The following is a 17,259-nucleotide window of genomic DNA, read 5'->3' on the forward strand; positions in this document are numbered from 1 at the left end:
ATACATATCTGCACACAAGTAATGTGCAGAAAGTGCATATGGATGAACAGTTATCAAATCAAATAATAAATTGCAAATGTATTAGAGTGTGTCGCATGTATGATTTTAATATATGCCTATCTTTAAAAAAATCTTGGGTCACGTCTAGCATTTAAATTTTTTCAATATTCATTCTTTACAACCTATTATATCTCTCCCTTGCTATATCCAAAATATTGAAGTGTTAATATATGACCAGAAAATATGGTTTCATACATATTTCAGTTTCGTGTTACAAATATTTTAACCCTACATTCAATGTTGTTTTTGGGGGAAAGTATTTACACACAACTAAATCTTGCATTCATTGTCCCGAATGTGTTCATTTGATTTGTTATGTTTTTTGCATTGCTTCTTTTTCATATTTCATTATTGTTAAAGCAAACAAATGTATATTATTGTTCAAATAAACATATCAAACTATTTATTATGCACTTTGCATGCTAAGCTCCCATTGCTTGCCTGCCCGACTGCCTGACTGCCATCCTGCTCAACAACAGTTGAGAACAGATGTAGCAACTGAACACCACCGGGGGCAAAGTGCTCAACAACAATGGTATGGCAAAAAAGCATGAGCATAACGAATAACAACAAAGCAAAAAAATCATAAAAGTAAACAAATAAACAAAATATTCCCTTGATGCTGATGCAAATGATGATGATGGCGATGATGAACACACACAAATAAACTAAAAAAATATGACTATGTGACTGGTGGTGTGAAATGGGATGGGGAGCTAAAATATTCGTAAGAATTTGTTTTCACATGTCAACCATTAAATTCACGCAAATACCCACTCGTCTCACACACATACATATCAACTCAGGCATTCACTCGCACTAATTTCAAATGTAACAAGTTTATTTTTATTTTCATAGTAGATGTCACATATACACACATATATAGTATGTGTAGAGGAAGGAGATGAAAAATAAAACAAACTACCAGAAATCATAATTTCTCTTCCACTTTTCATATAACTCACGAATCCCCCTCCCTCCACATTTATGGTAATTTTTTCCTCATGTTTGTTGTTGCTGCTGGTGGTGGTGTTGGTCTAGGACACCAACACGAAATAAATAAACAATAACAAATGCCACACATTTACATACCAAAGATTGATATATTACAGAGTGTTGGGCTGGATGTGTTCTTATGAATATTTGCGTAAATGTAGTGGAAGTAGTTAACAAACACATACCACAACAATGTCCCTAAGTATTTGTATAAATTCATCAGCAGTGTTAAAAATACTGTGGTTAGTATTACACATTCCTAGAATAACATCACATAATTCATTCATTAGGCTTAAATGATGAATATTTTTGCTGGAGAGCAAGTTTACCTAAATTCATGTAGAATTCACTTAATTTGAAATGTGATATAATGTTTTTGTATAATTGTTTTTTGTATTAAACTTAATTAACTTGTGGTAAATTAAAATGTGTGTGGGTAACTCAAGAGAGAAAAATATGTATTGATCGGATGCTAAAGCCTTCACAATTTCGGATTTTGATAATGAAGTACATTTTTTAGGTATTGCAGTTAGGTTCAAAATGAAGACTAAATTTTTCATAAACACTTTTTTGGTATAGACAAATTTATACCAACAAATTTATACGTACCTAAGTAATGTATACGTATACGTGTGCTAATGCGATTTAAAATCAGATGGAAGATTCACTACAGTGTTGTATAATGATTAGGGATGTAAAATTAGTTTCTTGAGGGAAAAATAGTTTCTTGAATGGTTCGAATTAAATCAAAAACAAATTTAAATTTTTGATACCGTGAATGGGGGTCCCCTTAATGTAATTTTAGCAAGGGCCAATGTTAATAAACCGTTTTCGTAGCGTATACGTACCAACAGAAAGTATATGTATTGAAGTACTTATGTCAATCAAAGAACCAATTATATGGTTGATAGTTGAAACTAATAAACTATGACATAAATATTTTCTTCATAATAAAAATGGCAAAGTGAGAGCAACCAAAATTATGGGTTATTCAAATTGCATCTCTTGTTAGATACCCCTTCGTAAAAGTTCAAGTTTTATTGATTTTCATAAACACTCGTTAAACGCCACTAAGTTTGAACTAATTTTCGTTCCTTAACACAATAACTTTTTTTTCCAAAATTAAATTATATATTTTACATTCCTATTGTTTCAACATTAAAATTTAAATTTTCACAATATTTTTTATTATTTACCGTTAAAGTTGTTCCACTGAAATAGTATTTCCAATGAAACGAAGTAGAAGAAAATAATAAAAAATACAAACCTTAACATTATATGAAATATGCGAATATGCAAAAATCCCATCACCAGCTATGTTCGTGGTGTGCCAGTAGTAAGATAGCTTGAATGAATCCCCTGGCGTATAATGATAAGTATTTCGAGAGGAAAATACTAAGAAAAAACAACAACAATATGAACAGACTATAAACAACGTCACGGAGAAATAATATATACTCGTATACTAGAAAAAAAAAAACGATACGAAATAACTTCCTCGAAAAATATGCAGCATTTAAATGCAGTACATAAATATTTTGATGATGATGAAACACAGAAGTGAGAACATAAATTTTATGTTGAAGCTGTAAAGGGAAATCAAATGCTCCCAGGTACAGGTAGTAGTGGAAAAGTTTTGCATTCAAATCGACACAGGAACAACGAAACATTCATGTAAACAACAGCGAATGTCGAAGGTTGGAAAAGTTCTACTCTCATGTCAGATTGTCATATATTCAGTACATTTAATACTTGAAATAATATATTAAATAAAAATTGCAGTACCACACTTAAAGTATTCTGGTAATTTTTAATCATAATAAATTTAGCTTGAATTTCCAAAACATGACCTCGAACATATGTTTATTGAGTATTAATGACAACAGATTAGATTTTGATTATTTCTCTGGTAAATTGTTATACATGTTTTTTTCTCTAATCTTCAATACATTTCCTGCCCACACGACATAAGATGATTGCTTTGAGGCTTTAAATTACACATAGTAGGTGTGTGCTACCAAACACATTATCTTCCATAAGTACTTGAAAAAAGCAAAAACATTTGCCCAAAATTGCCTTGGCTATATGGGCGTGTGTCTCTGTGTGCGGGGTTATGTGATTTCCTAATTTATTGCTTAACATGCATTTCCCAAACACTTGTATCCGTTTATTTTGTTGCTTTGCCCTTTGGTTATTTTCAAGATGTCTGGTGTTTGATCCTTAACAACTGTCTAGGTCTTCTTCTTCGTCGACGTCGTCGTCGTCGTCATTGCTTGCCACATTCTCCTATGAATGACTTGGCTTCAAAATCTCTATGCAAATGTATTTTAAATTACTCTTAAGATTTACTGGAGCATTAGTGGGAGAGAGAGAGTGTAAGGCAAAAAATCATATTGAATTGTTTTTCTTTTCCTTATTTCCCTCCTAGCAGCTGGAGTTTGAATTAAAAGGAGTAAAAACAGAATATCTATATATACATATTTTTTGCAGAGGCACTAGGGCGTATGATTAACGACATCTTATATTTCTGTGTATGCAGTCAGTCGCTTATCCAGCGTGTATGTTTGTGTATTATGTTTTATTTATGGTTTTCTTATGGGTTTTAGATTGTCCGAACTACTAAACTGATTTCAAATCAAAAAATATTGCCCAGCCATAAATAATGTATGTAGTAGTTGTTGTTGTTCTTCTTCTACTACCATACTGCATCATCATGTTGACGTATGACCAACATTTATTTGTAATGATGTTGCCCATACGTTCCCATGGCTCTTTAAAATATTATTTCCTTCTAGTAGTTTGATTTGTAGCAATTTAAATTGTTTTTTTTTTCTGTTGCAATCTATATAAGTGTCAGTAAAGTGTATTGGAATTTAAAATTTCAATGTGTAAACGATAAGCAAAAAATTTAAAAAACAAATGACACTATGCAACAAAATGAAACTCATTGCCTGGGGAATGGAAACTTCTTTTTTTAGGATGGAAGCCGAGTATATTCATTAGCGAGTATATTAAGAACCCAGAAGGACAAACCGCAATAGTGCAAGTTTTAGAGTTATGACGTGATGATTTTTGTCTGGTGAATCTATGCAATAGCGCTATATATTATTTTGCATATATTGTAGAATATGTTTAAGGATGACAAGTCTTCAGTCAAACCAATGGAGATATATTTTATACATTATACATGTATGGTTGAAATATGAGGTTGTGCAAAGTTTGATTTATATCGCATGCACAGCAAAATTTTTACTATTTTGTTGGGAAGGTACCAGATGGACTGGAATGTTGTTCACCATAATCGAACTTGACTTATGTTTGAATGCATCTTCCGACGACGGATCCCATCTTCCGACTTTAGTTATTTAAGGTAAAATTTTACAAGAAATATATTATTCTGATCTTTTGTGCAGGAGGTACTAGAAGAAGTCAACTGATAAGTCCAACCTTCCAACAGTATACAAACATGATTTCAAATGTGAAAAGTTTAGTTTAGCACGATATTATTATAAAAAAGTGTTCAACGAAAAGTTAACCCATCTTGATTTCAGTTTGACATATATATTACGATGTGCAAAGTGTGAATAAAATCGGTCACTCCCTTCATGATGAACGGACATATGTAAATCCATATCGTGCGTATCAGCCAGACAAATGAACGGACATATTTAAATTGACTTCAAATAATCGGAAATGGATTTAGTCCCAAGAAACATGGGGCCTAAAACCAATCATTAGTCATATGGATGAGAGTATAATTTGTCGAATGTTCTTAAATCACAAGATTTTGCTTGCGGAATATGATTTTCGGAAGTTAACGCGTTAAGAAAATACCTGTAAACTGCTCTATTATAAATATGTTTCCGGTAACGTCCAATGACGTTAAAGTAAGGCCTAGTGACTCCAATTAACCCTAAATCGCACCAGCCTATATTCTGAGCCCAGATGCGACAATTTTCCTTGTATACGTAACAACCGAATTTGCATAATTTTCATGCATTTCAAGGACCAAATCAGGATAGACACGACATGCGTGATGATCAGTCGGCTTGAGTTTTGTGTTAGCTGAACTTTATAAGCTAAGCTAATTTCCGGTTTGTGTTCCGACAGGTTGGTTAAAGGCAAAATAAATCTCCTCTTGAAAAAACATTGATTACGTATGCGCATCATCCAGTGCCTAAACATTGTCTTATATCCATAGAACACAACATTTGGAATATTTCCAGCCTATATTCAGACTTTCTAGTTGAATAATGGAAATATTTATTTATTATAGCAATGTAGGATATAGTAAAGGCCATGTTGACTTCAATTTGTTTGATTGTTTTTGATTTGATTAAAAGTGCCTATCTTTAAAATCTTTTTAAATGAAATATAATTATATATAAGTAGGCAAAGAATGCTTACGAAGTTTCAAAACAAACATTTCTTTCAGCAGAAAAAAGTCTATGATCCTAATTTTCTGAAAGTTAGTAAAATTCGACGAAGGTAAAAAAGTTATTCTATATCATCATTAAAACATAACTTTTCCCTCTTTATTTAATTATTTTTTATTTTTACCTTGAAAATCCCTAAATATTCCATATAAAGTTAACGAACCTCTCTAAACAAAATATTTGTTCATTGACCGATTTTAATTGCAAATGTCATTATTTTAGATCATTTCATTTAATTAGTCTTAATAAATATTAATTAATGCGATATGTTTACAATTTTCTCCGAATGCTATCTATACTCATACGATTCAATGACAGAACATATATAAAGGCATTTTATATGTATGTCTTTACTTTATCTATCTCTATATCACGGCAAATAATTTTAATGATGTTTATTTAGGTTCGGAACAAAGAAAGGATTGTCTTTCATTATCTATGTATGAAGGTCATTTGCTTTGGTTATACAAACATTTGTTTATAATAATGTCATATATGATTGGTTGATATATGAGATGTATGTTTAAGTAGCCAAATAATCCTTCAAAAAATGAGTTTTGTAGAAAAACAAATTATGATAATAAGCCTTAATCAGACAGGGTCCCTTTCAGTTAATTCTGACAGTAATTTGTATTTAAAAAAATTAAAAAACAAAATATATTGAAAAATTTCCATGTTGATGTTATATACGAATTTAATGAAGATCAAATTTAAACTAAATATTTTAAAATAATTTAATAAATTTACATTACTCCATAGAGTCCCAATAAGATAAAAAAGATGAACACTAGCCATTTTTTACAAAATGTTTTAATTCATTATTTTTTTTTATAAACCAATTATTTGAAGACTAACTTATATGTCTTTAAACAAGTTATATATATATTTTTTTTTTTTTTGAAATAAATTATATATCTTAAAAATAAATTTTGATGGTTCAAGTTTATTTACACTCAAAATCCTTAAAAATACTTTTATTAGCTCTTCAAAGTTTGTTATTTTGCTGCTAAGTCCTTTTCAATGTTTTCGTTTTGTATTTACATTGTACTTTTGTTTTGGTTTTCGATATATTTTCGATTATCCAACCTACTCAAAAATCACTCAATCTAATCAAAAGTTTAATCAAATTTAATATTTGTTTTTTTTTCTTTTTTGATTTTTGAAGGATGCCTCTTTGTAGATTGTTTATTTGCCATTTCAATTGATGTTGTTTTTGTTGTTACCTTCAATTCCATTACAGAATATTTTATCAACTAACCCTTTTGTGTTGTTGTTGGCGTTGGTTTTTGGGTATCTTTCAACCGTACTTGTAATGTAAAAAAAATTTAACTTTTGTTATTTAAGCTATGGCCTCCGTCAAAAAGTCATAAGTTATGACTTTGTTTATTTGGTTTTAGATATGAATTTATATAAAGATAATACTTTTAATAGAATCAACAACACTTGAAACTCATGAGCAAATCTGTTATCAAAGGTTTTTTTCAAAAACATTTAGAAAAGGGTAACATATAATAAAAAAGAAGAAGAAACAACACTTCTTTGAGTCTGAGGAACAACATGTGATGGAACATAGGTATATATGGTAATCATGATTTATGGACGAGGGCTACTATATATTTTTCTGTCCTAAATATTGAAAAAGGTTATATTTATAATCAAAGATGGTTTTATTGTTGTCCAGTGTATTCTCATTTTCATGGGATCAAACCCATAGTCTAATCACAATTATCACTCCGATTGAAACACCTCCAACGTTTCAACAGCTTATTCTACGAAAATCGTTGACATGCATTTTATTCTTGAGGCAAAAGAATATAAAGGAGACATTGGTTGCCTTGTCTGGCCTGTAGGGCGGATGATCCGATTCCCCGCTTTGACCGGATATTTAAAAGATGGTTGTTATACAATTATTTGTCTTGCTCTTCTTTGGAATTCATTCGTAGATTTAGTTAAAATAAAAAATTGCCTTCCTACCTTTCTCATAAGTCGCCACATTCCCAGTTTTGTCGAAGAAACCATTTGCTTCGAAATGCCCTGCCATGAATATTTTCAATGGTTTTGGTTTCGATTGGTTTCGGTCTCATACTCATATATCCATGAATTGTCAATTATGACGATCTTATAATCGTCTTATAAAGGATTTCTTGACATCGATCGAAACGAGGCTGGTTTTGACCTATTTGCAGTATGCAATGCAATTAAACTTCTTTACGGACAGGGGTTTATGTAATATGGATTGCATGCCGGTGGAAGAAAATACGTGACGATCTGGTATTACCATTTCTTGCACGAAATCAATGTTCTCTGGGACAACGAATATTTTTGGAAGACCATCGGCTTGGAGAGATCGGTGTTTCATCGCAATGCAAAGATTTAAATTCAACGCTACACTCTTGCCGTGAGTTTTTAAGAATTATTGCACGAATATATTCACGACTTAATAATTCTACACTCAGTCCGATGGCTACACTTTGCTACGACAAAAATTTAGACTTTTGAAACAAACTGATGTTATAGGGAAACATAATGGGAGACCCAAAAAATCGAGATAGACCTATGGCTCCTTCACCAAAGTTGCTTAGAATTGTCCATAGAATCATCCTAGGGTTAGATTAATTCGACAAAAAAATTGGCCAGCTCTAATGTATATATATATAGTGGTCCTCGTATATGTTCTTTTTTGTGACGTCATTATAAATTGAAATTATTTTTTATCTGGTATTTCAATCAGTATATTAATTAAATTAATTGATACTAATGTTAAGTTAATTAACACACTCATTCCTTTAATAGTACGATACAATGTATTTTTTATAATTTTCCATTATCCTTATCCCTAAATTTTCTCCAACCAATTATTTTTATTAAAAATTTGCCATTATCATACGCAATACACTAACATATGTAAATTACTCTCAGTGTATAGCCTATTTCTCAGCCTTTCATTTATTACATCTCCTTTATTCAGGTCATCACTTTACACTTGTAAGTTTTTCAATTTACAAAAAACAGCAACAACAACGACGTAATATTTATAAAGTTCTTCAAAAAGTGAAAAAAGGGTTATTTCTTATCTTAATGTTGTTGATGTTCTTTGGCGCTTGTGGGCGGGCGGATGGATGTTAATGGGAATGATTTTTGGGGCTGTTGCTTTTCATAGACGTTGTTTTTTATTTTTTCATTCCCTTACTAAACCGTACCATATGTTTGGTAGCCATTTGTGTGCGTGTGTCTGACATAAAGATATTTTCAAGTGTTCTTTTTTCTTATGTACATAAATAATGGATTTTTATGCATATTTAAGAGCAAAGCTGAGAAATTCAAAACAATTTAGATAAAATATTTGTTGTTGTTTGTACAGAAACAAAAAAACAAAACAAAAAAGGAGTAAGGATCCAACGATGATTTTCTATGTTGTTAAGGGATTAGTTTTACAAAAAAATTTTGTATATATATGTGAATTACTGAACGAAATATCTACATTTCAATGCCTAGGCATAGCAAAGAAAAATATGAATTTTTAATAAAGCAGAATTAGATAAGCTACTGCTTTCTGATACCTTCTCCCAAAAATAACAAATGAACTTTAACATTTAAAAATTTTAGTTATAAACAATGTATCCTAGTCAAATATTTAATGATCCAAAAGAAGGATTTTTTTACAACGAAAAGAGGATAGTATGAAGAATCGTGTAGATGTTATAAATATTAAACGAATTTTCCTACAATCTGTTTGTAGATTATTTCAATATTATGAAATTAGGGTTTGAAATATGAAAGTTATATTATATGCTGAGCATACTGTCAGCCATCAACTTGGTCAGGTGAAAATATCCATTAAATATTGTTTTCGAATAAACGTAAAGAATTTCCAGTAATTAATATTAATTTTAATAACTTTTCAAAAATTAAAAAAAAATCAGCCAACGCGAAATTTTTGCTTAAATAATGCTCTTCAATACAACTTTGTTGTTGAAAAGTGTCTTTTGGATTTAAAATCCTTGGAGATTAAATATTAGATATAAAGGTCATAAAAAGGGCAAACACATGTTGATTTATGACGTATTATCGAAGTAGTTTTCTATAGCTGTTTTTGAACTTTCGTTGTTAATTTTTGACATTCATAATACATTATTGACCATTCAAATCAAAAGAGCATCTCCTTATAACATTTGACCAAGATTATTCCCTTGGGTTCGTATTTAAATGTTTAATTTGCTTAATACTTTTATGAAAATTCTAATTTTAAATTATAATTTTGGTTTAAAGATCCATTTGTTTGTTTTTCTAATGAATTATTTTTCTTTTTTCTTTTCTTTGCAGCTCGCAGTGGCTTTAATATCAGACGAAGGAGCCTTTCCTGCGTATTTCGATGCCATTAAATGTAAAGGAACCTTACTTTTTATATGTACATTTAATAAATAAAATAGAATAAAGAAGATTTCATTAATTATAAAAAAATAAAAAATGTGTTGTTTTTTATTTTGCTCTAGTTTAAAATGCAAATAATACTTAGTTTGCGCCTAAAAATATGCTCGATTTTGTTTTCAACGGTGAATTTGGTAGCACTGGGAAATGTGTCGGGATAGCGCCATCTATTGAATGGCATGATTCAAATTGGCCAAACAAGTTTTCAAACACATCAACATACATATATACACGAAAAATCTGGGCCACGTTAAATTCGTTTTTTTGCTTGAAAACTATAAGAAATTATACAATTTTTGTGAAACTAAATGCAAATAAGTACTAAACTCTTAGTACTGAATAAAATCCGCCCATAGGCGAGAATAATTTCATAATCTCTACGCCTATAGGTGTGGTTTATCGCATAAATAATTATAGTTCCGCCCAAAATTGCTCCCTACAAATGTGTGACTTATTTAGTAAAAAAATTTTAGCTCCGCCAATAGGCATGGTTGTATCCATATGTTGCACCCATAGGCGTTTCTATATGTTGCACACATAGGTTGCACCCATAGGCGTGGCTTATTTCATATTTATTCCAAAAGCTCCGCCCATAGGCGTGGCTTATTTCACATTTATTCCAAAAGCTCCGCCCATAGGCGTGGCTTATTTCACATTTATTCCAAAAGCTCCGCCCATAGGCGTGGCTTATTTCATATTTTATCCATAAGCTCCGTCCATAAGCGCAGCTTATTTCATATTTATTACGTAAGATCCGCCCATAGGCATGGCTTATTTCATATGCATTCCATAAGCTCTGCCCATAGCCGTGGCTTATTCCTTAAGCTCCGCCCAAAGGCTTGGCTTACTTCATAGTTTTCCTTATGCTCCGCCCATTAAGCGTGGATTATTCCTTAAGCTGAACCCATAAGCGTGACTTATTTCTTAAATTATTTTTAACTCCTACCATAGCCGTGGCTTATTAATAAATATGGTTTATCTTATTCCATAGGCGTGGTTTATTTGCTAGGAAACAATTCGAAAGCAATTCTAAAATCGTCATGGGTTTTATTATATAGTACAAAACGGCATTTACATTAGAACTTTTTATCGGACTAACCTACTTTATGAGGATTTATTTGTTCCATATATACTATGGAATTGACAATTTAAACCCACAGGGTTAATGAAATCCTGTACAATGTAAACGTACTATAAGATTTTTTCAAAATTATTGCAATTTTCTACAAAAAAAATTAATTTACTGCATTATTTCAATGAAAAATGAGATTTAACGTGCTTCAGAATTCGAGTGTATATATGTATGTTGATGTGTTTGAAAAATGAATTGCCGAATTTGAATCATGTATATCAATAGATGGCGCTATCCGTATACATTTGCCAGTGCTACCAAATTCGTAGTTTATTTCTTCCAATTATGTTTCAGAGCATATTTTTAGGCGCAAACTACATACAATTTGAATTTCCTAATTATTATTTTTATAAGAATATCTGGAAAGTTTATATTTCATAACCCTTTTTGAAAAAAATAAAACACAGAACTATTAACAAAATATATATAACTTTATTTATACCATATACCCCTACAGATAAAAAATATTTCAAAAATAAAACAACATATTAAAAAAAATGGAATATAATAAAATATTCGAAATTTACAAAATCGAATAATATATTAAAAAGTTCACAAAGAAAAATCAATATAAAATTTATTTAACACAATAAAGATTTTTAAGTTACACTTTCTCGAAGAGTATTTTACATATTTTTATATTTTTGTAATACATTTTTATCGTTTCACTTTCTCATAACTTACCAACAACATTGAAAGTATATGATAAGGACATCTTTGGCTCGGTGTTTATTTGACATTCATATATGCCAGAATCCCGCGGCTGTGGATATTTGATTTGTAATGTCCAATTGCCAGAGTTTTCAGGACGCAGGACCTACATATATTTACACAATGAAAACAAATAGAAAAAATGATTTTTTATTGTTTTCATAATTTCATAGAAAATTATAGACACACAAAATCCAAACTCACCTGAAATCTTTGATCAGATGTATAGGTGGTAGAACCTGCTGTTAGGATATGTAAATCACGTTTTCTTATCCAAGAAACCTAAAAAGTGAAAAAAGAAAATACATCGTTTTTTTTAGAAAAATAATTATTTCAATGGCTTTGCATAACAATATTCGAAATAAATTTTATAAAAAAATGTCCTTCTTAAAGGCATCCAACTGTTTTGTGTTTGTTTATGTGTGTGGGTAGAAGAGGTTTGCTGTGTGTTTTTTGCAGTCACCATAAAACAATCATCATAAACCGACAATATTTAGAGCAACAATGTCAGCAATGAAGAAAAGGAAAAAAGTAAATAAATAAAACCCCCTTAAAAAGGGCAAAAAATACAATCCAAATATGGAAAATAATAAAAGTCATGAACATTAAAAGAATGTCAACGAAAATGGCAAACAAGACGTCGTCATAATATAATCATGCAAACCAGAGATACAGTCACTGGTCTTCTGAATTGAGAGGTTAAAATCAAACGAAAGCTAAAAAACAAAGAATGGAAAAAGGAAAAAGGAACTCAAGGCGATCATTTGAGACCATAAATAATCCGAAGGCAGTCCAGAGATAACCTGCATGGTGTCTTTATGGAGTCTTTATGAGCTAAAGGTAGTATTTATGTATTAAGGCGAGCTGAAGGGAGTCTTTTAGAGACGAGTTGAAGAGATGGTTTTATAGACGAGTCGAAGAGAGGATTTTATAGATGAGCCGAAAAGAAGCCTTCATAGACGAGCTGGAGGGAATCTGTTATAGACGAACTGAAAGAAAGCCTTCATAGACGAGCTGAAGGGATTCTTTATAGACGAGCTAAAATATTGCTAGAAGCTAAATGAGAGTTATAGAAAACTACCTGAAGGGAATCGTTAGAGACAAACCGAGATAGTTTTTAGTTGAAACTTAGGGAGTTGATGCAGTTTTTACAGACGAACTGTCAATCGGGAGATATTTATAGATTGAGAGTTATTATAGACTCAAACTGGAGATTCATGAGCCCATAACGATATATTAGAGGTTAGGACAGTGTACACATAATAATTTAAGGCCAACGAAATTTTGCATTGGAGCTGCAACTCACGGAGTACACGCCCTGATGACATCTATGGACGTATTTACCTTGCCTGCATATACTTTTAACTCCATTAATTTTTTTTATATTCCGATAATCTAATTTATTTACCCAATGCTGTAAAATTGTTTAAAGCCATCTTCTGTCAGCTTTTGGATGTGCGTGAGTGTGTGTGTTTTTGCATGATATTAAGTCTTTGTTTCAATACTTTGGGTTTATGCTTAGGAATTTCCATAAATATGAAAATAAATTCATTTCATTTTTCTTCGTCACTTTTGTGAAATGTTTACTGAAATTTTTGCCTAAATCTTTTCAAGGTTTTTTTTCGTTGTGGTACTCGTTCTCCTGCCACTTCGACACCACTTTTACCCACATAGGTGGCATATAATCGCACATATTTTTGTTATATAATGTGGAAACAGTAAGCTGGCATAAATGCTATGATTCCCAAATCATCATGCGGTGTACATACAAATGTGTTGACACGAACGTCTCAAGGGAGGTTGTTAGCATTCCACTTCCATGAAGGTTGCTGAGTTTTGTGTGTGTGTATGTGTGGTGTCACAATCAAATTGTTATTTTTCTTAAATTGGTTTTTATTTTTATGTGTTTGAAAGTTTCCAAGTTTTACTCTGTCATGCAGTTTTCTTCGTTTTGGTTTGCTGTGGCATTGTTCCACCAAAAACACAGCCTTGATCCTGTGCTCCAAGTACCACCACACTGTGCTTTCCTTTTAGGAATGTATGTGTGCGTTTGGTTGTATTTTTGTTTGTCTCATTTTGCTGATTGCGTGAAAATATTTTTATATCCTTTATAGTTGTTTTGTTCTTGATTTGTAATTTTTATGGTTTCTCTTTCCACTCTTAGGTAATAAGAAATAGAAATTTTGTTTGCTACCCCGCCCCAAACCCTTAAAATAAAGTTCAAGGTATAAATTCACTGCTTATTTACACATTGTTTTTTATTTATTTAATGACTTTAGTTTCGTTTTGCATTGTTGTTCTGTGTCCGAACAAAAGATGTTACTCTCCATTGTTGTGCCATTGATACTTAATTTTAATTACACTTTTGTCCACTGGCAAAAGAGGGACAAAGATAGAGAAAGGAAAAAAAGAACTGGACCAGTTAAAAGGCAAAAAGTCTGCATGAACTCAACTGACAACTTTTAAGTGTTCAACAACATCATCATCAACCACCAATGCCAATGACTGCCGGTCCTTACTGCAAAAGGTAGTCAGAATGAAAAGCATTTGAAATTTCTTATTGGTTCAATGGGTTTTTAGGTATTTGAGGACGACGACAACAGCAACAACAAGGTCCTTTTAGTCCTTTCTCATTCATTTTTTTCTACTATGTAAATATTTCAAGACTACTTCTTGTTGTTCGGCATTTCTTATTTCTACTTTTCAAGAGAATTTACCGGCATGTCCAGTGAATTGTCTTATGGCCTTAATTTCCTTTTTCTCTTGTTCTTGTGTTTTTGGAGCGTAAAATATTCAACTGTCAGCTATTTTGAAAATTTATAATAATTAATATTTAAGTAAATTATGATATTAATATTTTAAAATTAAAAAGTTTTCTAGGTGAAATTGTTTTCGAACAAACGAAGAACTGTTAACGAAACTTCTCAGGTGTTTTTGTTTGACTACAGATTTCGAAAACTTTGTTGCAGACAGTTTTAATGTTGTCACACAAAAATATGGAGAATATTTATTATTGATTACATTGTTGTTCCATAGAAAGGGACAGATGTGAAAGTTTAAATTATTTTTTTTGTGGATTTAAATAATGACAAAACGAGGAGAATGTCTAAGGAAATTTAAGGGTCTGAAGAGAAAAGGGTGCCTACAAATCACGTTTGTAAATATAAAATTGAATTTCACAAGTTTTTGGTCAATTTATCCAAATGTAATCTTTTTTATATCATAACCATCAATGCGTAGTTTCAGTCCTCTTTTGATTTAAAACTTAATTTAAATAGGTAGATCAATATATATCTTGAAAAATGATGTATGGCTTTTTATGAGTTTTCACATATTTGTCAACATCGATAGGATCTGTCTGTTTAGCTGGCTGGGTGCGTACGATAATGCTCGAAGGGAGTAACCGATTTCATCTAAACTATGTGCATCATAATATTTCTTACAAACAATGATCACATTCCAATATTGAAAATTTCGGTCCACTCTTTTTTTTGTAGTGAACAGAATTGCAATTTTACTAATTCATACAAGACAAATTTGGATTTTACGTAGCTTTATGATTATTCTATTTTGATTCTATATTAAATTTAAAAAGACATTTTCTTGTGGCATTAGATCGTCTAAAATTAAATTCCACAGTTTGCCTCTCATCTGATGACATTCAAATAACATATAAACATAAATAAATACTCTGCTCACTGAAGCGTATGATTGATGTCAATAATTCATACGCCCCCAAATGCCATAGACCTAACCTTAGGCGTATACGTATTTACACAAAAGCTAAGCTAAGAAAACCACAAATCAAACACAAAAATAAACCAATAACTACCAAGCCAAAAACAAAATATGTTTCTCAAAATTGTCTGTGATTCTAATATAGAATTATTACAACATTATTGAATATCCCGGGGGTTTTTAAAGCGACACACAAACAAATATTTGTACTCGCCGTTTTCCAGACAGATTTTATTTACATTTTACCCCAAAACAGCTATGAATTAAGGGCTTTTGGGATTGTCTCAACAGCATTTAAATCACGTAATACGTTAAAATAAAAAGCTCTCAAGCATGATGAAATCGTTGATTTACGAAAGTTGATGTTGAAATGTAGGGGTTGAATGGATGGATGGAGTTTTATTTTTAATATTAAAAATGAGTATACTTTAATAATAAATTGTGGAAAAATCTGGGAGAAAATTTTTCATTTAGAAAAAAGCCCGCAAATAAAAATAGTAACAATAGCTAATTATATGCCTGTGGTTATTAATGAAGTGTTAATGTTTGTTAACACTTTGTTTCCTCAACATTTTACTTCATCTAAAAAAGGTCAACCCGTATAATACATGGTCATTGAGCATGTTTAGGCGTAATAAAAGAATGCCCCATTAAGTGGGACTAGTTGCGTCCCCTTTTTATTCTATTATGGGAGTCCTTAAGTTTTCTGACAATTTAATTACTTAATGACATTTAACGGAGGAAAATGGCTTCGGAGTTTTTCCAACATTTATAAATGTTGAAATTTATAAAAAAGAGTGCTGGGATGAAAAATTACAAACCTAAATATTTGTGTACTTTTTTTTCGTTTGAAAATTATAAACCTAGATATTTGTATATGTTTTTGTTTCCTTTTAAATTCTTCATTACGATTTTGGTTGATATTTTCCCCTTTTTTATTGAATTTCTTTGTTTTTTTTTTCATTGTAATGTGTATAAGGCCTATTTTCACCTCAACTGAATTTTTTATCGTAATATAAATATTTTATTTGATCTCCAACCGAGACCTAAGAATTATAGAATCGCTGTCACTCTTGTGACAAAAAAGCAAGAGAAAGAAAAGTGATATTTAAAAAAAGCAACAGTATCGGGCATGCGAAATTATTCCCTTCTGTCGCACGTGGGAAAAACACATAGGTGAAAATGGTGTACAAATTAAAATCTGTAGACATATCACCAAAATTTATATATTTTAAATAAAGCTCGTATTATACATATCTCGAGAGAATTCGAATTACAGACAGTGGGAAAATCGGCAGACCCATAAAAATATGTAAAAGCGAACGGTACAGTAATATTCGAAAAGATGGACCAATATAAATAAATATACAGTGACTGCGATTAGACTCTTAAATCTTTAAATTTTTTGAAATAGACTACAAGGCTTATATTATTATGTTTTAAAATGTATATAAGAAATAGTACAATAACTTGGTTAAAATTCTTTCATATATGATCCGTAAAAAGTTCGTTCCTAAAAACAGGCTCATTGCTTTGCCGGATCGCCTATATTTTGTCTTTAAAATCCACAATAGAATATTTCCTCAATTTTCTTCAATTTTTATGGACCATTCATTCCAACAAAAAATCGCAATTATAGCTGGCACATGGAACTAGTAAATGATTGAAAACTGGGGCTAAATATGTAAGACCCGGTATAGGAGTTTTTAAAATTTGCCTAGGAATTTAATCTTAAACATAGGATAATATTATTTTCCA

The 17,259-nt window shown here is 31.0% G+C and overlaps 1 protein-coding gene across 1 annotated transcript in view; it reads right to left on the reverse strand.

The window, feature by feature from the left end:
- LOC133327328 (uncharacterized) overlaps positions 1–12,039 on the reverse strand; it is a 32,215-nt gene extending 20,176 nt beyond the window's left edge. The window contains exons 1-2 of the mRNA XM_061535891.1: positions 11,968–12,039; positions 11,737–11,869 (exon numbers count right to left, since the gene is read on the reverse strand). Of these exons, the coding sequence (XP_061391875.1) occupies positions 11,737–11,767 (31 nt within the window). The 5' untranslated portion in view covers positions 11,768–11,869; positions 11,968–12,039. The remainder of the gene's footprint in view (positions 1–11,736; positions 11,870–11,967) is intronic.
- Between the last annotated feature and the right edge of the window lie 5,220 nt (positions 12,040–17,259).

The sequence above is a fragment of the Musca vetustissima genome, unplaced genomic scaffold (genome assembly GCF_032173495.1).
Source record: "Musca vetustissima isolate MV318-11 ecotype Yass unplaced genomic scaffold, APGP_CSIRO_Mvet_v1 utg16415, whole genome shotgun sequence".
Taxonomy (NCBI): domain Eukaryota; kingdom Metazoa; phylum Arthropoda; class Insecta; order Diptera; family Muscidae; genus Musca; species Musca vetustissima.